The sequence below is a fragment of the Primulina tabacum genome, chromosome 17 (genome assembly GCF_025594145.1).
Source record: "Primulina tabacum isolate GXHZ01 chromosome 17, ASM2559414v2, whole genome shotgun sequence".
Taxonomy (NCBI): Eukaryota; Viridiplantae; Streptophyta; class Magnoliopsida; order Lamiales; family Gesneriaceae; genus Primulina; species Primulina tabacum.
In genome coordinates, this window is record NC_134566.1 from 32,023,652 (window position 1) to 32,047,724 (window position 24,073).

Sequence of the window (24,073 nt, forward strand, 5' to 3'; positions counted from 1 at the left end):
AAATAAAAATTGTCAAATTTAAAATGAAATATTGGAATTGATCCCCAAAAAAATCGTGTATCAACTCCCCTCCAAAATTTTGAAAAAAAAAATTTGTGTATTCACTCTCTTCCAAAATTTTGAAATCAGTATATAGCACAATGTAACTACAAAAAGCTCTTCATAATAAATATTTAAATATATTCATTATATCCAACTATTTATTATTCTATTAAAACAGTAAGTCACCACATGGTAAGTGGAATAAGATGATACATGATATATGAGGAGGATAAAAATTGAAGTATGTGAATAATATAATGATGTATGATTCTAATTATTGTAAAATTTTAGTAAAATACATAATGAAATAAAAATATAACTGTATAATTGTAAAATTTGAATCAAATATGAGATGATATTAAGACGTGAAATCAATAAATCACACAATCTCTAAGATATATGAATTTTGACAAAAACTTGTGTGAGACGGTCTCACAAGTCGTATTTTGTGAGACAGATCTCTTATTTGGGTCATCCATGGAAAAGTATTACTTTTTATGTTAAGAATATTATTTTTTATTATGAATAGTTAGGGTTGATCCGTCTCACAGATAAAAATTCGTGATATTGTTTCAGAAGATACCTAGTACTCATGGATTTTTTGGTATACATTTTACATGTGATGTGATATTATTATACAAGTAGAAAAAAATGGAAGTTCTAACTAAAAACGCATGAAGCCCGATTTTGAATCAAATAATATCAAATGAGCTCCTCTCCAAAAAAGTTTTTTAAAAAGGTCTTGACGTTATTATTTCAGAGTTCTGAAAACTGCCGATAGCAGAATCCGACGAACCTCCATTAAAATCAATCATCTCGTGAATTTCTTCATGGCCGATCACCATTTCCCAGAAATACTTCGGATTATTGTCGCTATAATAATTTTCCTGACGTTGCTGCGGCAAATTAGGCCGCTGAGTCGCCGTCGTGCTCGATTCAGCGTTACCGCCGGACATGTAATCGGAATATGGAAAATTAGGCTTAGCTCTGGGGCCTCGAAACTTAATGGCCGCCTCATCATAAGCTCGAGCTGCTCCCTCCGCCGTTTCAAAGGTCCCCAGCCACACACGTGTCGCCTTGTGCGGGTCCCGGATCTCCGCCGCCCATTTCCCCCATGGCCGCTGCCTCACCCCTCTGTACATCTTCTTCTTCCTCTTCTTCGCACCTTTATCCTTCTCCTCTTCGGCGAAAAAATCACAACCCAAACACCCTTTAATCCTGCATAACCTGCAAGTTTCCAAGTCTTCAGACACTGAGAAAGAAACACCTCCGGCAATTAAACTGGTGGAAGAAGAAGAAGCCCCGGCGGCGCTCTGGCTGGTCGACGATTCTGTGCGATCAGCGCTGCCACCTGTTATAACGTTCTTCAAAGCTGCCACCATGATGGAAACTTCCTCATCACTGGTGAGCCTCGCCGCCGCCATTGCCACTGAGGTGTTGCCATTGTTGATATTATTACCTCCTTGCTGCTTCATTTTCTTGGCTGATATCTGCATGGTTATTCAAGAATTGCAGTCCGAAATTTTAGTTGTGTGCGCAAATAATGCCAAAGGTATTTTATACCGATGTTCCCCAAAAAAAAGTACTCTGTCTTCACACGGAGTGTTAAATTTCCTCCGATGGCGTGTCAGTTATCGGTTAATCCTGATGGTGGATGAGCTGGCAGGGTGACATCATAATGTCACGCGGTAGTTTTGACGGTCAATCCAGGAGGACGACAAAGTCTCTCTTCAGTCCAAGGTTACCATCTGTAGCTGTCCCCATTTTCAAATAGATTGATGTATTTTTTTCCATGGCCTGAAAACACCTTTCATTCTATACTGTATATTAAAATATTCATTTTTTATTTGTCCGAGTTATTTTTTTAAAACTTTTTGTGTATCCTTTAGTTTGTCAAAAACAGAATTCCCCAAAAAATACCATTCCCTCATTTTTTTTAAAAAAAAAATGACCATCACGTTTAATATTAAACCAAGTCCGGAATAATTAAAGAAGAATTAAAGTAGGAGAAAGAGAGACCCTTCTAACAACTCAGGCGTGGAAAAAGCTTTCCTAGCCTAAGTGTAACCAGTTCGGTTCGCTGATCTATAATATATATATATATATATATAATTTACAATCTATTATTATTATTATTAAGAATCTCTGTGATAGAGACAAAAATAGTATCTTGGTTTTTTCCGTGCTCTTCCAATTTTTCTCTTGTGTTATATTAATATTATATTTTTGTTTTTGTTTTTAATTGCAACAAACACTTTTGTTTTTTTTTTAAAGACAACAATTCAAATAGCACTTTAATCCCTCGATAATTTGTCAAATTTTATTTTAGTTAATCGATAATTATAAAAAAAAACTGTATATACAAACATCGCATGTGCAAAGTAGCTAGTTTTCAATAATAATGACTAAACTAGAAAAATCTGGTTCCGTGTTGTTCAGAACATCGATAACCACAAGAACATCGGATTCACAATGATGTTGAGACATGCCAAGCTTCTTATCTTAATCACGCTCCTTCTACTACAAAGTCTTGATTCACCTTAATTAGCTCAAATGTAATAATATTGCACTTGCATGTCAAGAGATTTCTATTTAAAAATATTGTCATAGTTTTTTTTATCATTTGTAAATAAAATATAAAATTACAAAAAATCATAATTTTATATTCAAAATTGAAATTATTTGTATTTTCTAAAAGCTTTAGTGGAAGTATACAAAATATCGGTCATATATTTGTTCAAAATACATTATAATATTAAGTCATATAAAAATTTGATTTACCAATTTTATTTAAATTTGGGATAAAATACATATTAGAAAAAAATTCTATTACTTTCTGTCTTTACAAAATATACAATATATCATCTAGTGATTAATAACCTATATTTTAATAAAACAAAGATATTATTAGGGGTGTCAATCGGTGAGTTGGGTCGGGTTTCGGGTCAACACGCAAAATTTTTTTATTTTTTTTTCAATCCGAACCCAACCCGAACCCGTAGCAACCCGAAAACCCCCAATCCGAACACGAACCCGTCTAACCCGACTCAACTCGTCTAACCCGAATTTTATTTATTTTTTTTAATTTTTTTAAAAAAATTAATGAAAAAATTCAAAAAAATAAAAAATAATATTATTATTTTAATTTAAACACATAATAACAAAATTTTCTATTTAAATTTGAAATTTTAACCGTAGAAAATTAAAAGTATATTTACCAAATCAAATAAAAAATTGTTAAAAAAATAAAAATATGCAAAATAAATATTAGATGATGAAAATTTATCATATAAATATACAATAAATTTTGTTCAAACATACAATATATAAAAATATAGGCAATATTTTAAAAAAAAAAATCGCGGGTCAACCCGCGACCCAACCCGAAACCCGCCTTACATGGCACTAACCTGAATCAACCCAACCCGAACCCGAAAAACCCCACCCCGAACCTGATTTTTTTCGTGTTAGGTCGTGTCGCATTTTGACACCCCTAGATATTATTCAAAATACTAATAAAAAATTTAAATTCTTTTTTTGAAAAAAAAATTAATTTTTATAAGTTACAATAGAAGAGTAAAAGATATGGATGTATCATCACTTGTTCTTAAAAATTGGAAATAAAAAATAAATTATGAAAACAAACTAACAATTAATTTAATTAATATTTAGGAATGGGGACAATTAGTTAACTTACTAAAAATAAGAACAATTAATTAAGAGGTATCATTGTCAACTAATGGTATATATATATATATATATATATATATATATATATATATATATATTTGGTACTTTCAACAAAATGTCGATGAGAATATTAGTCGGTTGTTAATTAGGGTTTTAGTTGCCCTTTTCATCAGAACGAAAAGGGTAATACAGGAAATTCCCACAAATGATGAAACTATCACACATTCACACCCTCTTGTGCAATGAATTATGTGGAGATTTTTTGAAAATTGTATCCACAGTGTCGAGCTTTATCTTTTATCACGGATTGGCCATACGGCAACCGAACAAAGCATCAATCCCATGCTTTTCCTCTGTACCAAACAAATGTATGATAATTTGGGGACAAAGGGACCAATTAATTCAAATTATTTTGTTGGTTAAATGAGGAGGGAGACTAAAATGGGAGAGGAGATGAGTTTATTGTGTACTTCGATTGATTTTCATTCAGGCTAGTAGGATGATGTACATTTACTATTACAACCCAAAAGCGAATACGCAATCTCAGACGTGAAATATCATATACTCCTATAAGCCCCAATTACAGCAAGAAGATAAGAGACATAAAATGCCAACCATTCTATGGAAGTAGCCGATCAAACCTATTAGAGAGCAACAGCAATTGTCCCTTGTAAAACAGCAGGGTTCACTAGGAGCAAGAATCCCCAACTAGTCATCATCTTCTGAATCTGTTGAAGGATTGAAAATAATTAAAACATTACGAATGAAAGATTCTTTACAAGATCTCAAAGAAACGAGCCCAGCTTGATTACAGTCCTGGGTATAGGATTCAGACCAACTGGACCCATCACTACACAGTCTTCCGGATAAGGATTGCCAGGTTTGCTCACCCACCAAGCAGGTTTGACTTGTGAACACAAAACTAGCAAACAAGTACCTACCACTTGAAGTTAGTTAAATCTCAGTTAGCAGCAGAAGGTGCATACCTGATCGTATATCTTCTCCTACTTTCCCTCTATTTTTCAACTGTCTAGTGATCATGGAGCATATGAGAATCCACCAGTAAATGTGAAAAACAAGCAATGTCAATAGCATCGTATTGAAGATGTAATACGACACCATATTATATGTCTTCGACACGTCCAAGAATTCGACCAAGTGGTAGCTAAGGAATGGAGAAGGGACATAATTAGAGCAAAAGGAACAATGAACACACAAATGAAGATTTTAAGGCATGTCCGACGATTACCTTGATGCTCTTATGACCCAAAATGGAAAGTATACGAGCCTCAGCATAAGCCATGTCAGGGCAAACAATCCAAAGCATAAACTAGCTCCAAACTCTCTCTCAGAGTATTTAAAAACTTTAGCAGCTTCCATGAATACATCACTGGCATCATGCAATGCGAGAACGACTACTCCACTACGAAAGAACCTGTATTCATATGCACAATTTCGTTTAAGACCACTGAACTAAAGTTACCTGACTGATTTTATTTCGATTCTATATCGTAATCACATGTAAAAATAAAGTTTATTTCTGTTAAAATTTTCCATATAAAGGGAAAGTGAGATAAAAATAATTAAAAGAATGTGGGTTTTTTAAAAGAAGAAAAAAAATTTAAAAAGAAGAAAAAAATTTAAAATCCTAAAGGCATATCTGGCAATGACAAAGAATGGATTGAATACAAGATAAAATGTCATATGTTAAAAGAATCTGCATTTAGTTGCATGATTTATGTCCTTGTGAAGCCTGCGAGCTATGTTCATATTCCAGGAGGTTGACTTACATATCCTAGTCATGTAAAAAGCTGCAATGGTCCAAAAGACGGAGCAAAATGTTACCTCGTGATGTATGAATAGGAAATCAGGATCACAGTAACAACATGATGAGACATCATGACAGCGAAATCCTTCCTTCGGGTTTCCCAGATAAGGAGGGCAACAATGCTATAAAGGTAAAACCCACATTGGGCCATATAGATGAGTTTTATGGGAAGCCTGAAAATTTAAATACAATGCTGATTAGATACGATGAACAGCAATTTTCAATAGCCTCTGCGCTGAAAACCATGAAACAGATGTTTATGCAGCCTATCGGAAGTGTGAGAGGAGCAAATATGTAAATATTAAATCAATAAACTCCAACAGTTACAAATTATCGTGGGCTATTACCCTTCAGAAAAGGCCATAATGTTATTACATTAACAACTTTTCTGGATTTTTTTATGCCAATTCAAAATTGTCTATGCATGGAAAGTCATTCCTCATTGGACATGTGGGTAAGAACGGTCAGAAATTCAATCGATCAACCTAAATAAAGTGCTTGAAACTGTTTCTATGAACAATACATCGTCCCCTGTCAAATCGAGAAGTTCTGTGGTTAGTAATAACACATTACATTGGTACAGGACATAATTATCTTGAGGCACAGGAATCGACATAGTTTTCTTCTGCAATCTTATTCAATATTTATCATCAAATCACAGCATCACCAACATCTCATAGCATGAGATCAAACTAATTAAGAACTGAAGATGACTTCACATAATTTCGCTTATTAAAAAATTTACCAGCACACTTTACCAGTTCGATTTTGGGTGTATCACTTCATACATGAAGATCATCTTATGTAAACAAATGGCAGCATATTCATATTTGCACAGAAGGCACAACTACTGTCATACATAACCATGATCCATGAACCACGTATGGAAATAATACATCATAGCACGAGTAAAGACTTGCTCCCTCTCTCAAGAATATCGACAATAAGTTTCATAAAACAATAAATCGAACCAATCTAGTAAAACGGAAACCTTACTTCAGCTCCTGATCAGGCCAGCCTCTAAAGTACTCCTTAATGTCTGTGAACCATGGTTCATGGTAGGTACTTATTAAAACGCAAAACTCAACAGTAGCATAGTATGTAAATTTCCACATGGACTCTGAACATTTTGCAATCTTCTTCTTTGTCTCCCTATTAATTTTCAGAGCAGTTCCTCTGCTCAACAACAAGATAGCCAGTCTCTGGAATAGATGGAAACATTTCAAAGTTACCAAGACTTGTCTACATATCAATGCATATTATACACCCGAGAAAAAATATCAAGAGCTCCTATCATCACACAACTTGAATCGTACCGTTCAATCGAAGAATAACTGACGGCTAACAGCAGAATTTCCTTCACAAAATCACCAAAATAGGTTCTATTCATAACAATCTCTATCCATTCACTCGCGATAAAGAATTATGCTGACAACCTAGGTCAATTTACAAAGAAACAACACAATGCACGAGCTCTTTCTCACCACGCAACTTGAATTCAAAGTGTTAAAAAGCAACCGCCGCCAATTATCATCCCTAGAAATGCAATTCACTCTCATTTCAACACAAACAAGGAAAATCAAACGATGGAGAAACCTTACCCGAAAAATGAATCTGTCCAGGATCAATCTGGCGGCAACGAAAACAAAACCGAAGCAAACCGCAACGACGAAATGTGAGACGCCAGGGACGCCATCGTGCGTCCAGATCGAGTCCATCAAATGATTGAAACTTCAATTGAGCTGCAAATCGTCGGTCAACCCAATCATTACACTTAATCCTGAATCACGTAAACATAGTATGCATGCACTTGAAGCAGAATCGCAGGTGGTGGCAGCGGAGGAAAGGGGGGAATTGAGGAGCGAAATGAATGCAGCAGAGTGGATGGAGGGAATAGAGAGGAACGGTTTTATTCATGTGATGGAGAAGGTCGGCCCCGCAGCCTTTATGGAATTTAATTATTAATATCTCTACTTGGGAATGTTTTTGTAGTGTACTCAGCTTTTAAATATTTTTTTTAAAATTAATTATTAAATTCATCATAAAAAATTGTTCGAATATTACATATAAAATAAAATAAATTATAAAAAAATTAATTGTGTGATAGTTGTAAATGATTTAATTGATACATAATCCAATTAAAACTCAAATTTACTCTTGTATAAAGTAATTTTGATTACATTTACCGTTATTAAATTCAAATAAATATACATTTTATTTTTTTTATGGCTATTTCATTGATCAAAATATTTAATTTTATAATTATTTTTTTATCTTATTAAAAATCTCCTCAAGTCACTCAATATTTTACTTATAAAAAATATAAAAAAAAATTTCATTTTAAATCGAATTCTTTTAAGTTAAAAATAATTTTAAATTAATTATTTAGTATTATTTGATAAAATCAAAAATAATAATAATACATGTCCAACACGTGTGAACTTTTTACTAGCAATAAATAAGTATGATCATACTCTACAACGTGGATTCAAGGTTGATAACATTCACAGCTAAATAATGTCAAGTAATCTCACACCGTGCATGGCTCTCTACGGGTAAATTTGAATGTCACTGTGATCCCTTCTGCTCAAGCGATGATCCGCAAATTAGCTGTTGTAGTGAAAACTAAATGATCTGCCCAAAAATTTCAAACAAATATGACTTCAAATTTGGAGCAAGGGTTTCTCTCTACGTGATTCTTGAAATCCGAATCTCCTCTGAATTTGAAGGTGTACAGTGCTTGCCTCTCCGTCTTTCCAACGGGGTATATTCTGTATATTTTGAGGTCATCTCCTCCCCGTATGCTCTCTGGTCTCTCGGACTTCCAGATGGGAACAAGTTTCAGAGACGTAAACTTTGATAGAACTGCCGATGACAAGGCATTCAGGGTCAAGTTGTCCGACCTGAAACGAGGCAAGATATAAGATTTGGGCGTCAAAAGGCGAGCAGAAACAAATGAGTAATCAACTGAATGATTGAGCAACACTCGGATATGTAAATACCTTATGAAAATGGACTCCATTTCGAGCCTCCCTCTTTCTCTTATATATAAGTGGTATACGGTTTTTAAGCCACTGGTACACTTGCAAGGTCGTTTCCTGAACTCGAGTCTCGTCTCATCTTTCTCTTGGATCTTGGTAGCCAAGTAAATGCACAAGCGGCAAGATGAGTGAACTGCAGACATATCAACCAAGGCCTTGAAAGAATCCGACGGCCCTTCATACTTCCACCTGCACAAACGAACCAGATTACATGATAAGAATCCACCATTTTATAAGAGATGGTGAAATAACAGATCTAGGGATTCGGGTAGGACCAGGTTAGCCAACCAATTAGATTTTTATGATGGAATGCTAACCTTAGCGACTCATTGTATGCAGTGGGATTTTCTGCGAGATGTTTCATAGTCTGGGCAATCAAATCAATATCTTTCACCTCCTTGATATGCAACAGTGAAGCAGGAGAAGGAGCAAAATCTTGGATATTAGGGGCGCCAATGACTACAGGAACAGAACCTATACGTATAAAAATCATTCGAGTCACGTATTATTTGGGTCAACTCCATAACCATGAGCTACTAAAAAATGGTAAAACACTGCGTAAGTATAAAAAACGTATGTTATACCAGCCACAAGAGATTGGAAAAATTTTTCGGTAACATAATCCTCCTCATTGGAATTCTCAAAAGCCAAGCTAAATTTGTAGCGCCTCAGTGTCTCCACTTTGTCCACTACAAATATAGGAAAACAAAAGGTCTTTAGCAAAAATATATGCATAAAAAAAATACAAGGTTAAGCTGGAATTCCTCAGTCTCTAACCAGACTTGTAAATCACCTTTTCCATCACGATTTCGATGGCAACCCCCATAAGAATCGATATTAATATTCGCATTCTCGAGTCCCACTAAAGCTTGCAAACGAAAGTTTCGAGCACCACAATTGGAAATAAAAGCAGCTGCAAGAGCATTTTCAGTTTTGGGCTGAACCGGAGCCATTATATCATACTCAGACCACGAGAAATACCCCACAGGAACATCTGATGAGAGACTTGTAGTCATCACAATATCATATCCCTTCCTACCACATATAAAAATTATTAACACTGATACAATGAAGGGTAGAGTGGCAGACCAGATAGCTATCTAGAAAATATAAGAAAACGAAAAAAGATAACATAACACTTGCTCAAATTCCACAAAATGTCCCCTAGAGTTTGGGCCCTAGAGTTTGAGTTGGGTCTCTCGAGTGGAAGAACATTTTTCTTAATTTGAACCAAAAAACATCTACAACTTGTATCTAAAATATATACATGAACATATCTCTGAAAAGATGTTGAGAAGAAGTACATGCAATAAGTTACAACATTGTGTGCTTACCCACCGTCGTGCATTATCAATGTTATTCTCAGAATAGTATGTAGCCGATTCCATCGACCGAAGAACAGCAGCAGTGCCAGGCTGCTGAGGAAACCCAAATGCAGCATCAGGCTTCTTACCAGATTCGGACCCAAACTTACATCCCACAGCACAGGTCTTCCACTCCTAGATGGCAAGCTATCCAAGTCAGACAACATTAAATAGCACATAATTGAGAGAAAAATAAACAGCCACAAATTTAGAGATATATTGTCAGAAGAATGACACTTTAATCTATTTTAGACTTAATTATTACTAGTAACATCGGGTTTCCATTTATTCATTTTTCCTTGATCCCCTTTGAGCATGCCTTTCTTCTTTATTTTCAAAATAAAATGTAATAAATCCAATTAGCACAAAGAAACTTGTCCTCGAGAAAAAATGTCTGTAAAGAACCACAGCAAGCCAGAAAACAAACGAAAAAGAAACGATGGAGCATACAAGGGCTGATCTAGCAGGTTTCAGATTTCAAGCTTCATTTTTATTAAAACATATAATATTCACCCCAAAATATTAATCTCCCAAACTTGCAATCAAAAATTCAAAAGAAATCAAACATTGCCCATGAAAATTAAAGATAAAAATTCATTACAAAAGAACACACATAAGACATTAGCAAAAACTTAACCGATGCATACCTCAGCAGCTCCATGTACCAAAATAGGTTCTTTCCTGAAATCCCTAGAATAAGGCACAAAATCCTCCCTCTCCAACCAATCCTGGCAGCTCTCCTGGTGATTTTGCAGCTGGCTTCCTTCACTACCCGACCCGGATTCGTCAACCCAAGAGTCAGTTGGCCAATAGGGCGATGTTTGGGTGAACTGGTGGAACGATTCAGCCCACGAGTTGACCAAGTCCGCATTCTTGACCATGTCGAGGCGGCCCAGAAACGCGATCTCCCCTATCACCACTAATCCCACGAAAACCGGCAGAAATTTGGAGCATTTTTTCTTGTTCGGCGTAGAAGGAGGAGATGAATACGTTGTTGGGCCATTCGGGTCCGGTAATACTTCGATTTTAAGGTGCTGCCTCTGGTTTCCAGTACCCATCATTGTTGGGTATAAACCAAGAAATTTGTTAGGGAAAGGAAAAATAAAAATCTGATCTTTACGTCTGATGAAATATCAAGATAAGAATTGTAAAACAAGTGAAGTGGAAAAGGATCTTGTTTCTATACTATGGTTAGTGCAAGGATTCAGGCTGCGGAATGCACGCCTCCATTGGAAGAATGCAAAAGTCCAAGGAAGAAAATATTGCCTTTTTCATTTTTTTACCTATTTATATATAGGCCTTTTCTTTTCACAAATCCTTTATTAGCTATTATATTTTAAATTTGATCTATTTTTTCAAAATCCGTAACTTAAAGTAAGTTTATTTACCATTTTTTGTTAACTTAAATTGTATTTGTAATATCCATGTAATATAATTAATTGGAGATAGAGCACGAATCGGGTCAACCCTACCGATATTCACAATAAAAAGTAATATTTTTTCATGGATGACCCAAATAAAAGATTTGTATCACAAAATACGACCCATAAGACCGTCTCATATAAGTTTTTGCCTAAAAGAAATTGTATGTATAGCTCGGATATGGTTTAAAATACTAAAAAAATACCCAATATGCATCTAATAAAAACTTCTAGTAAATGTAAAGGATTGTGATAGCAGGAATTAATTTGCCGAATGCACAAAAAAATAGTTAGTCAGTTTAGTAATAAGTTTAAGTTTGTCGTATAAAGATATTATTCAATTTATGAACTCTTATTTTATCCCATTAAGACTTAATTTGTACCCCAAATAATAAAATAATTAAGATTATATATATTGTGAAAACACCTAATTGCATTACGTAACATACTGACTTTATCAAATTTGGTGGTGGCGTGTCAAATTTTGCTTAACTTTTTTTAAAAATGGACCCATTAGATCACCATTTTTGGGATTCTCAGAACTTTACTATAGTGTATTTATTTTATTTAAGTTGTCTAAACAATGAAATTGCATATGAAATGATACTTGAGATTTTTGAAACACTAATATTAATTTCCACACTTAACTAACTAATTTTGCATTTTATATGCACTATACTTTCGAGCATAGCAGAACATGGAGTACCTTGCACGTTTGTATGGTTGGTGGGCCGCCCATCAGCATTAAGGCAGCTACCAAAAAGTTCAGGAGCTGGAGTTCTCTTTTTCCTTGTAAATGCTGATATATATGCTGATATACGTCGTTCATTCGCAATATGAGATATTACATTCTACGACATTCAATATATTCTCTTTCTACTTAGTGTGCTCTGTGCGACTTGAGCATCAGAGTGGTCACATCAAAAACTCTTCTGGTGCCATTGAATTTCTTGTTGAGTATGTGCAGATCATTTGACTCGAGCTCATACTATACAGTCAAGACTACTCACAATACAGGTCATGCTAGGTCACCCGAGCTCATCTAACTGGTGAAAAGTATTAACAATACAGGTCAGACCAAACCACCAAAGAGTACTCACAATGCAGGCCAGACAGTCCGGGTCAAAAATTTTCACAGAGAAAGTACACGTCTCTGTCGGGTAGATTGTCTACCTTTCATACCCAATCGACCCAGACATCATCAAGATAAGCTGTATCCGACTTATGAGTTATAATTGGTACTTCAAGTGGCAGTAATGTGCAGAAATCAACAGCCTGCAACAAGGTATTCATTTAGTTTTAGAGGCTTCGGTCCGTGGATAAGAATCTCATATTGTAAGGGAAGCATAAGTTTGACAGTTTTCTAATACTGTTCGTGACATTGCCAGTTATTCTTCGGCTAGAGTAGACTATTAACAACTGAATTCTATGTTCCCGGGCATTCCCTGAACAGCATAATCTGAAACAACACAAACCTAGATTAAGAAGAGGTATAATGCAAATCAATTAATAAAAGAAATCAACCATGGACAATATTTGATCATGACTTGAACCATCTGCTTCAGCCTTCTTCAATCTTTTTGCTCGAGAGTTGCTATTATATTTCAATAAATTGTCCTCGTTCTCAAAATTCCGACCCCTGCCCTGTGCAGGAAACCAGACATCTGAATGATTTGATACTTGGCTTTCTGTCAAACTATTGCACGGAAAGATTAAAGCGCTTTCGCAAAAAGTAAAGACAAATACTTCTCTCTGGGTTGAAGTGCATATTACATGGAATGCATTTAGCAATCGTATACAGCACATTTTCAAGAGAGACAAAATATCCCATGAAAATAACTGAATTGCTGCCACTCCATGTTAATTCTTACACTGAATATTGATCTTGGCTAAGAACCTTGTATCCATTTGGTGCATGAACTTTAAAATTCGATGACTTTTTCATATTTGAGTCAATGAAATGCCATACGTGAAAATTTCTGCAAAAGGTTACTTAGCGTGTATCGAGCAGCTACTGTATTTCGATATACTTTTAGACAAACCAAAAGAGTATATTTCCTTATTCTGCCTGTGTCAAAGATCAAAGTGGGAACATTTCTTATTTGACTTATCCAACAGAATAGCTGACGCTCTTTTTCTTTAAAAACTTATCCACTAATTTTAATAGTACAAAACATGAAGAAAGAGATATCTTGATTTTAGAACTCAAGTACAGCTAACTTTCTGAAACATGTATTATCCAGGAAAGATGTTTGTATAAATATGAATTACATATTAATGTCAAAAAGGGACTTGTCTGTATTAAGATGCCCAACAGTAACTATAGTTATTCGTGTCAGGAACTGGAGAACAATGAAAGGAATGTGTCTTTATATATGCCTGTTCCAACAACTCACGACAGGGAAAATGGAAGTAAAGTTTATAAGATCTGTGTGTGTAGTGTTATGTCCTCGCTATTTGAACAGGAATTGACAATATATCAGCACACAACCAAAAAAGGAAACCAATGAATACTGAATCAGCAATAAAAACAAAGAAAAAGAAACTTGTCTTATGCAAAAGGTGGAGGACAAATTACCTTTGATTAAGTCAAATAAATATTCTTCATACGGACCACTTGAATAAAATTTATCTTAACACGCTGCTTATCCATGAGTGAGAGACTTTAACAAGTCCACAGAAATATGGGAAAAAAATATGAATCTCTTTTATTATGGATCTCTTGACTACATCGTGTTAGGTGAGGAAATGGTTCGTGGGTGTTTGAGGAAGTGGTTGGAGGGAGTTGTGAAATAAATTCACGTATATTCCAACAAGCTTTTCTGCATTGTAAAATAAAGAGCAAAAGAAAAGGTTGTGTTTTTTTTCACGAGGGCAAAGATTTTTCTTGTGTGAGATAGAGAAAATATATTCTCGGTATATTTTGAGTTAAGATTGTGGGAAAAAGAGTATTTTGTATACACTTGTAATATTTTTTCCAATAAATATTTACAGTAGCTTCGTGAACGTAGCCTATATTGGATAAATCACGTAAATCTTTGCGTTCTTGTTGAATATTTTAGTCCGCATTTTTCGTACTATATTATCATCATAATCGTCATCGTTTCGGTATAATCCTCAACATAGCAATTCCTTGAAACCGTAATCTAAATTGCGCCTATGTTTATTTACTCTTGAGCTCCCGATCTTAACCGTTGATGGTACAAGAGTGTCTATATATACAAGTATTTGAGGTCTCTAACCTTATACTTCATAAGAACAATACTACACCATATACAGGGAGTCGAAGTGCAAAATAATTACAAATAATTCAATGACTTGAGGTAATAATCGATATGTTTATGTATATTTGTTTATCATGTTCATCGATGTACATAAACATTATTTTTGAGAAAAAACCTTATAGTCAGTGAAGTTTCAATATACTAGTGTGAAAATATATGAGCATCACTGAAATCTTAATTTCAATATTACAAGTGAAAGATCTGTTTTTTTAACATCCACATCACATATTAAGAATTTTTGGACAATTTAATATTCTAAAAGTGAGGTTCGCATACAATCAATGTATTATTTAAACTAAAATAGTTGACGGATACGAAGCGCCCGTGGCCTAATGGATAAGGCGTCTGACTTCTAATGATCAGGCGATTGTGGGTTCGAGCGTATTTTTCTTTACATTTAGCTTCGGGCCAAGTTCAAATTTGGCCTTCACGATGAAACATAATGTATTTTGGATTGGAGTTCGACCCAACTGCCTATGAAAATATTATATATATATATATATATTAAAATTAATGTGGCTATCATATGGTGGGTCGAAGTCAATTAAAGGATCGAAAAAGTTGGTTCCTTAAGATTTTGTTTAGCTCATGTAATCTTGTTTTGTTGGAATTGCTGTCACGCCCACTAATATCTAGTGCAATTTGTAATGATATGAAACAAATCGGGTAACATCCAACCAACACTTGCAATTCAGATTTTTTAAACATGAAACGAAGTGGATGATATATTTTGATTACTTTTTCTCTAGAGACGATTATTGTTTCTCAATAATCTTGTCATCGATTAATTCACTAATTAGCAACTAATAAAAATCAAATGTGTGACCATTGTTTGATAGTAATTGTAATTTGAATGACAGAGTCAAGAGTTTTATTAAAATCTATAGCTTATGATAGTTCGTTTTTCAGATATATGTCATTAAATGTACTAGAATTGACAAAAATTATTAAGTAAACTCAAATAATTCAACGTATTTTTAATTTCGCTAACTTCCTAAAGATTTATATTTTCAAAAGTTGTATCACAAATTTTTAAGGAGTGTTTGCAAAAATTAAGTTTTGTACAAGTGATTAAATTTATAGATTATCAAAAAATGATGAAAATCAGAAATAGATAATTTTGAAAACAAAAAAGTAAAGCTAAAAATCTTATTATAGTGATTTTAAAATTAGTATTTTTATTAGAATAACTTTTGGAGAATCAAAATCACCACACGACTAGCTTTTGAATTTTAATTAAGTTAAGCAGAACCTAACACGTAACATGTGTTTAAGAAACATACAATAAAGAATTTTTTAAACCAAAATATGCTAATAACTTATTTTGGTGGAGTAAGTCTCTTGTGAGACGGCCTCACAAGTCTTTATCGGTGAGACGGATCAACCCTACCAATATTCACAATAAAATGTAATATTCTTAGCATAAAAGTACTATTTTTTCATGAATGACCCAAATAAGAGATCCGTATCACAAAATATGATCCGTGAGACTCTCTCAGACAAATTTTTGTATTTTTTATGTCTCTCTTGAAACCAAACAAACTCTTAAAAATAAAAAGGGAGACATGCTCAAAAAATAAAATGAAAAAGGCTGGGAAGTAAAATGTGGTGTGGCTTAGCTGGCACACGTGCGTGCATTGGGGAATCAAAGGTTGTATAAGCTGTCACCGCAAATCTTTGCCCGGTTGACCACAGGCATTGCATAGTCCCTAATGCATCTCCACATCGTCCGTCATTTCCCCAATTATATTAATATAATTAACTTTTATCTTACTAATTAACCTTTTTTTACAACTTTTTTTTAAAAAAAATTCCCTTCATCAGCAAATAAAAACATAATAACATTGTCAGATATTTAATTTTTTTAGCGAAACCATAATATATAATATAAATTTACACGGAAATTTAATATTAAAATTTAGAATATTAATATATTAATGGGTTTTTTGTTAGACGATTTCACGGATTTTTAATCATAAGATGGCTCAATCCTACACATATTTACAACAATATGTAATAATTTTGGCATAAATATAATAATTTTTAATATACAGTATAAATTAAAGATTTATATCAAAAAATTGATTCATGAAATCGTCTCACATTTTTTAATATAAATATAATATATGGAATGAGAACTTTGTAAATTAATAGTAAATAAATGATTCGATTTCAACCAAAAAGATGCGGTCAGAATTGGCGTGACAAACGAAATAAAGATGCTTTTGGTTGATTATGTGTTAAACTTTGACCACGCATCACTTCAGCTGACTACCGACCGTCATTTATATTTAAAAAATAAGCCGACGCACACAAATGCCAGCTGGATTTATCAACGTTATTTAGATAAATTTAAGAAAAATGCATCTGTCAACATTTCAATTGAGATTCAGTATATAGACATATTTTATTAGGAATCAGTACCTGAAAAATATATACAGACACATTTTATCAGGAATCAGTACCTGAAAAATATATACTTTTAGTTTTAACCCTTATAAAGCAAAATTTACAATTTTACCCTTTATTATTTAAAAAAATATATTATTTTATTCACAAACATTACATGTGTCTTCTCCATTTAAAATATAATTTTAAAAAAATATTGTTTCTCAATTATCATGGAATAGTAAATACTTATTTTGACATACAAAGTATCTATTATGGGGTTTCAGATACTTGATTTCGCTCTTTGAATACTCCACATATATAAAAAAAATACAATATTTTCGAGCATTGACCATAAATTCAGGCAGTGTTGGTCTTTTCATGAAAAATACATTAGGATGACTTATTAATGTCATTTTATTTTAAAAAAAAACATAGGTCATCATTCGTCATGAAATAAGATTAAATATTTAATTTGACCTACAAAATACCTATTTTGGAGTTCCAAATGCTTGATTTGACTCTATAAATACTCCAAATGTGTAAGAAAATACTGGATCTTTAAAAAAATTAATCATTGAATGACTTATTTGACAATTATTCTTATTTGACATAATACTTATTGATAATTATTCATTATACTTATTAGTATTTTTTTCTTTATACTTATGAGTGTTAATTTATAATATCATTAATATTCATTCACAATACTTGTTGGTATTCATTAAATGACAAGGCAATACTTCATTTGATATCATCCTCATTAGTATTCATTCATAATATTTATTGGTAATCATTCATTATATGTATCAATATTCTTTCATTATACTTATTATCAAATTTGAGTTTTTAAATGATAAAATCAATTATTAGTTGAATCCAATTATATAATAATTTTAACAATTTAGGTATCACATTTTTATTTCACGGATCTTATCATCAAAAGTCACTCAATATTGACTTCAAATTATATATTTTTACATCATCAAATAATCGAATTTGAGTATTTAAATGGTAAAATCAAGTATTTGTGGACTCGTATTAGGTATTATTTGTATTATTTTAGGTATCACATTTTTACTCCACGAATGTCATCATCAAAGACCACACAATATTAATTTCAAATTATATATTTTGACATCCCAAAATAGTTGGATATAAGTATTTAGAGAGTAAAATCAAGTATTCGCGAACTCGCATTAGATATTCTTTGTACCAACTTAGCTATCATATTTTAACTTCACCAATTTAGATACTCTTCGTATCAATGCATCTTCCATGGAAAGAACAACAATTTGTTAATTAACTTACGTTGCCTATTCGAATAGTCAGTATTTTAATACATATTGTGAGTATCTCATTCAAGATATCAATTATTTACAAACTCAAATTAGATATTTCTCAAGTAAAACTAAGTATTTTAAAATTTAAATACTTAGTTGGGAATTTGTTTTTTTTTTTTTACAAAAAAAATATTAAATGAGATGAATATGTCATCTAAATGCATCTTCCAAGGAAAATAAACATTTGATGAGCTTACGTTGCATATTCGAATATCCAGTATTCTATTACATATTATGAGTATCTCATGTACCAAATCAAATATTTGCAATCTCAAATTAGGTACTTCTCAAATAAAATAAATACTTTAAAATTTACATGCTTAGTTGGGAATTTATTTTTTTTTTTACAAAAAAAAATATTAAATGAGATGAATATGTCATCCAAATGCTTATTCAATAGAAATATCAATACTTGGTGAACTTACGTTGTCTATCGAATATCCAGTATTTTTAATGCATATTGTGAGTATCTCATTTACGAAATCAAGTATTTGCAAACTCAAATTAGATACTTCTCAAGTAAAATTAAGTACTTTAAAATTTCCATGCTTATTTTAAATTTTTTTTACCAAAAAATATTAAATAAGATGAATATGTAATCCAAATGCATCTTTCATGGAAAGACTAATACTTGGTGAACTTACTTTGCATATTCGAATATCAAGTAGTCTATTTACATATTATGAGTATCTCGTGTACCAAATCAAGTATTTGCAATATGGAATTAGGTACTTCTCAAGTAAAATTAAGTACTTTTAAATATCCATGCTTATTTGAGAATTTTTTTTTACAAAAAAATATTAAATGAGATGAATATGTCATCCAAATGCATATTTCATAGAAAGACCAACACTTTGTGAACTTACGTTTCATATTCATATATCCAGTATTCTGTTACATATTATGAGTATCTCACGTACCAAATCAAGTATTTTCAATATGAAATTATGTAATTCTCAAGTAAAACTAAATACTTTAAAATTTTCATGCTTATTTGAGAATTTATTTTGTTTTTTACAAAAAAACATATTAAATAAGATAAATATGTCATCCAAACGAATCTTCCGTGGAAAGCAAACACTTGGTGAACTTACGTTGGATATTCGAATATCCAGTAATCTATTACATATTACGAGTATCTCTTGTACCAAATCGAGTATTTGTAAACTCAAATTATGTACTTTTCATCCAAATGCATATTCCATGAAAATGCCAACACTTAGAAAATTTACATTGTCTATTCGAATATCCAGTATTTTATTACATATTGTGAGTATCTCATTTATGAAATCAAGTATTTGCCAACTCAAATTAAGTACTTCTCAAGTAAAACTAAGTACTTTAAAATGTTCATAATTATTTTAGAATTTGTTTTTTTTTTTACAAAAATACATTAAATGAGATGAATATGTCATCCAAATGCATCTTCCGTGAAAAGTCAACACTTGGTGAACTTACGTTGCATATTTGAATATCCAGTATTCTATGACATATTATGAGTATCTCCTATATCAAATCAAGTATTTACAAACTCAAATTAAGTACTTCTCATCCAAATGCATATTCCATGGAAATACTAACACTTGGAGAACTTACGTTGCCTATTCAAATATATAATATTTTAATACAGTGAGTATCTCATTTACGAAATCAAGTATTTGCTAACTCAAATTAGGTACTTCTCAAGTAAAATTAAGTACTTTAAAATTTTCATGCTTATTTGAGAAATTATTTTTTTTTTACAAAAAAATATATTAAATGAGATGAATATGTTATCCAAATGCATTTTCTATTGAAATATCAATACTTGGTGAATTTACGTTGTCTATTCGAATATCCAGTATTTTAATACATATTGTGAGTATCTCATTTACGAAATGCAAGTATTTGCAAACTCAAAATATGTATTTCTCAAGTAAAACTAAGTATTTTAAAATATACATGCTTAGTTGGGAATTTAATTTTTTTTACAAAAAAATATTAAATGAGATGAATATATCATCCAAATACATCTTTCATGAAAAGACAAACAATGCCTGAATTTATGGTGATCTTCGTATTTTCTTACACATTCGGAGTATTTAAAGAGTCAAATCAAGTATTTGGAACTTCAAAATAGATACTTTATATGTTAAAATAAGTACTTAATCTTATTTCACGACGAGTGAACAACTATATCTTTTAAAAAATAAAATGACATAAATAAATCATCATAATGCATTTTTAATGAAAAACCAACAATGACTGAATTTATTGTTATTTTTCGAAAATATAGTATTTTTTTTTACACATTTGGAGTATTCAAATAACAAAATCAAGTATCTGAAACCCCATAATAGGTACTAATATTTTGGTAGATGGAAAACACACAATTAATTTGGTGGATAAAATTATATATTTATTTAAATAATAAAAGGGCAAAAATGTAAATTTATCTTTGTAGGGAACTAAAACTAAGTTTGTAGAGTTGTCAGTTATTGATTTGTAAAAAAAATCATCTAGATACTGAATCTTAAACCAAAGATGTATAGATGTATTTTTTTGAAATTTGCCATGTTATTTTAGGGTCTTTATTAAATAATTTGCAAATTCCTTTTATCCACGGTCAATTATTTGATTCGATGGGACAACCTCTAATTTTGTTAGGACCATGTCTTTTCTTTTTTTTTTTTTTTCTTGGGAGTGTTTCTTCCAATAACTTGCATGAAAAAATCAGCGAAAAAATTTAATTCATTAGAAAATGTTAATGACTTGGTGTTTTTTTTTTTGTTCGAGTGAAGTTGGCTCGATCTATTTTTACAGTTCTGACATGAGTTTTCTTCATGTCAGCCATGGAATCATCCTTTTATATGGTTGATCTTTAAAAGATGAAATGACCTACTATTATCTCATTTCAAGCTTATTTTTTTTATTTTAAAAATATCTAAGAACTACATATTATTCCAAATGTCTCAAAGCATCTACTTCTCAGTGAAATTACCCAGCTCATTTATTTAATTTCAGACAAAAACTTGTGTGAGACGGTCTTACGGGTCATATTTATGAGACAGATCTCTTATTTGGGTTATCTATGAAAAAATATTATTTTTTATGCTAAAAGTATTATTTTTTATTGTGAATATCGATAGGGTCGACCCGTCTCACAGATAAAGATTCGTGACCGTCTCACGAAGACATACACATGATTTCATTGGGTTGCAGAATTATTTTCTTCCGAGAATAGTTATTTTTTGGAATTGGTGATGGGTTTTGGCATTGTCTGGAATCTCCCCAACTCAGCAGCACTAAATTCATCCAACTGCTCAGCGGTCAATTTACTGGTCAACTACACCACCAATGGGAAGCCTTGTAATTTCCAGATTTGGGTGTTATATACGAGATCTTGCATTTTTAAATGGCACTCAGCTTTTTCTTGGAAATCTCAAGCTTTACATAAATAAATGCTCCAAACTCCAGCCAGACACAACCACATACATGTAAAATAACTGGAAGATATATTCTGTGTATTATAAATATTATGTAACATTAAAAGAAATGAGAAATTGAGAATGTGGTCAAGATCTAGGGTTACACTTAATTAAAGGGTGCAGCTATTATTCTAAATAAAATGTATAATAAGTGTGTTAAAATTAATTTAATAAAAAATGTATTTGACATAAACACTTTCCTCTGTATAATTCAATAACATAAACCACAAAGACAAAAAATTGTGTGAGACGGTCTCACGAGTCGTATTTTATGATACATATATCTTATTTGGATCATCCATGAAAAAATATTACTTTTTTTACTAAGAGTATTACTTTTTATCGTGGATATCAGTAGATTGACTCGTCTCGCAGATAAAAATTCGTGAGACCGTATCACAAGAGACCTGTCAAACACAAAAATAATCTATAAATGTATAACTTATCTGATACTAAAGTCTTCACAACTTTGAAAACTCAATCATAACGTGAAATACAAGAAAACAAAGGCAGAGACTCACCAAATCCCACTAAGCACAACCCACCTCAAGACATTGATTCCCACTGAAGTAAACATCAAAATGGAATTGGGGCCCGCCATTTTGCCTCGTCCAAAATTCTCTTTGACTACAAACACCACCTAACTAACCATGGTTAACAACTCAGCCTGAGTCAAGAAAGCACACGTGTGGAGTAGTACAAATTGGGAAGAATAGAAACTCAGAGAAATGTCTCTGTTCTCATTTTGATTCAATCCTTCTTCTCCCAACAAAGTTAAAAGAGAATTCGCAGTCTTCTCTGATTTGGGAGATTGTTCTACTACATTTTTTTTCTTCTTGAAAATTTTACGAACAAAGTTCACGTATACATATATTCTAGCAGAAAGTTGGGAAGATAAAGAAATAGGGTGATATTGAACATGCCTCGGAGTTTGCAGCCGTTGGACGACGTCGTACAGATCCCGTACCATTTCCGATGCCCGATTTCTTTAGAGCTGATGCGTGACCCGGTCACTGTTTCTACAGGTCAAACGTTCGACCGTTCAAGCATAGAATCGTGGGTGGGAACTGGGAATATCACGTGCCCGGTCACCCGGGCTGCATTGACGGACTTTACCCTCATACCCAATCACACTCTAAGGCGGCTGATTCAGGAGTGGTGTGTCGCGAACCGGTCGTTTGGAGTCGAGCGTATTCCTACTCCCAAGCAACCGGCGGACCCGATTTTGGTTCGGACTCTGCTGGACCAGGCTTCGTCTGCTTCGGCTCCGTCGAGTTTGAGAATCTCGGCGTTGAGAAGGCTTAGAGGGCTCGCGCGTGATTCGGAGAAGAATCGGGCGGTTATTGTTGCGAGTAATGGACGTGAGATTCTGCTCTCGATCGAGTTCTCGGGTGTCGACGGTGATTCATCTGAGTTGGATCACGAATCGCTCGCCATTTTGGCGATGTTCTCGCTAACCGAGGAGGACTGTATGTTCGTGGCTGCTGATTTGAATCGGATTCGTTATTTGGTCAATTTACTGTTCCATTCCTCGATCGACGTTCGAGTAAACTCAGCAGCTATGATTGAGACAGTCGTGGCAGGGTTAAGGTTGCCTGAGCTTCGAGCCCAAATCAGCGGCGTCGAAGGAGTGTTTGATGGAATTGTTGGAATTTTGAAATATCCCCTGGCTTATCCCAGGGCTTTGAAGATCGGAATAAAATCCCTGTTCGCATTATGTCTCGCGAAGCAGCACAGGCACAAGGCCATTGCGGCAGGTGCGGTGGAAGCGCTGGTTGACAGGCTGGTGGAATTCGATAAGTGCGACACCGAGAGAGCACTGGCGACGGTGGAACTTTTATGTCGTATCCAATCAGGTTGCGCAGCATTCGTCTCACACGCCATGATGGTCCCCTTACTGGTGAAAATCATCTTGAAGATCTCAGACCGCGCAACCGAGTATGCAGCCGGAGCTCTACTCTCGCTTTTCTCGGCATCGGAGAAAGCTCAGAGGGATGCTTTGGCCGCCGGCGTGTTCACTCAGCTGCTGCTGCTTGTGCAGAGCGATTGCACGGTGAGAGCTAAGCGAAAGGCGCAAATGCTGCTGAAATTGCTTCGCGACTCGTGGCCCCAGGACTCCATGGAGAATTCCTGTGATTTTCATTGCAGCGACGTTGTTTTGTTTTGATCAATGGTATTTTATAAATTCAAATTTAGAAGAAAGTA

The 24,073-nt window shown here is 33.3% G+C and overlaps 4 protein-coding genes across 6 annotated transcripts; 1 reads left to right on the forward strand and 3 right to left on the reverse strand.

Annotated features, from left to right (window-relative positions):
* Window positions 1-631: 631 nt before the first annotated feature.
* On the reverse strand, window positions 632-1,596 carry LOC142531106 (ethylene-responsive transcription factor ERF109-like). Its single transcript, XM_075637137.1, has one exon. The coding sequence runs from the start codon at window positions 1,536-1,538 to the stop codon at window positions 774-776; it is 765 nt and encodes a 254-aa protein (XP_075493252.1). The 5' UTR covers window positions 1,539-1,596; the 3' UTR covers window positions 632-773.
* A 2,590-nt stretch (window positions 1,597-4,186) lies between these two features.
* Window positions 4,187-7,511, reverse strand: LOC142531740 (ceramide synthase LOH2-like). Its single transcript, XM_075637990.1, has 6 exons — window positions 7,162-7,511; window positions 6,557-6,762; window positions 5,578-5,733; window positions 4,982-5,167; window positions 4,719-4,897; window positions 4,187-4,460 (listed from the first exon to the last, which is right to left on the reverse strand). Exons 1-6 carry the CDS (start codon window positions 7,276-7,278, stop codon window positions 4,441-4,443), a joined length of 864 nt encoding a protein of 287 aa, XP_075494105.1. The 5' UTR covers window positions 7,279-7,511; the 3' UTR covers window positions 4,187-4,440.
* Window positions 7,512-7,984: 473 nt separating this feature from the next.
* LOC142531231 (glycoprotein 3-alpha-L-fucosyltransferase A-like) lies at window positions 7,985-11,244 on the reverse strand. 3 transcript variants are annotated; one of them, XM_075637321.1, is made up of 7 exons: window positions 10,613-11,244; window positions 9,936-10,112; window positions 9,395-9,636; window positions 9,186-9,290; window positions 8,919-9,075; window positions 8,563-8,790; window positions 7,985-8,463 (listed from the first exon to the last, which is right to left on the reverse strand). In XM_075637321.1, exons 1-7 carry the CDS (start codon window positions 10,834-10,836, stop codon window positions 8,208-8,210), a joined length of 1,389 nt encoding a protein of 462 aa, XP_075493436.1. In that variant the 5' UTR covers window positions 10,837-11,244; the 3' UTR covers window positions 7,985-8,207. The 3 variants fall into 3 exon arrangements, with proteins under 3 accessions (XP_075493436.1, XP_075493435.1, XP_075493437.1); XM_075637320.1 differs by having other exon boundaries at window positions 9,940-10,100; window positions 10,613-11,243; XM_075637322.1 differs by having other exon boundaries at window positions 9,936-10,100; window positions 10,613-11,243.
* An 11,307-nt stretch (window positions 11,245-22,551) lies between these two features.
* LOC142531672 (U-box domain-containing protein 26-like) lies at window positions 22,552-24,073 on the forward strand. The gene has a single exon (XM_075637894.1). The coding sequence runs from the start codon at window positions 22,788-22,790 to the stop codon at window positions 24,033-24,035; it is 1,248 nt and encodes a 415-aa protein (XP_075494009.1). The 5' UTR covers window positions 22,552-22,787; the 3' UTR covers window positions 24,036-24,073.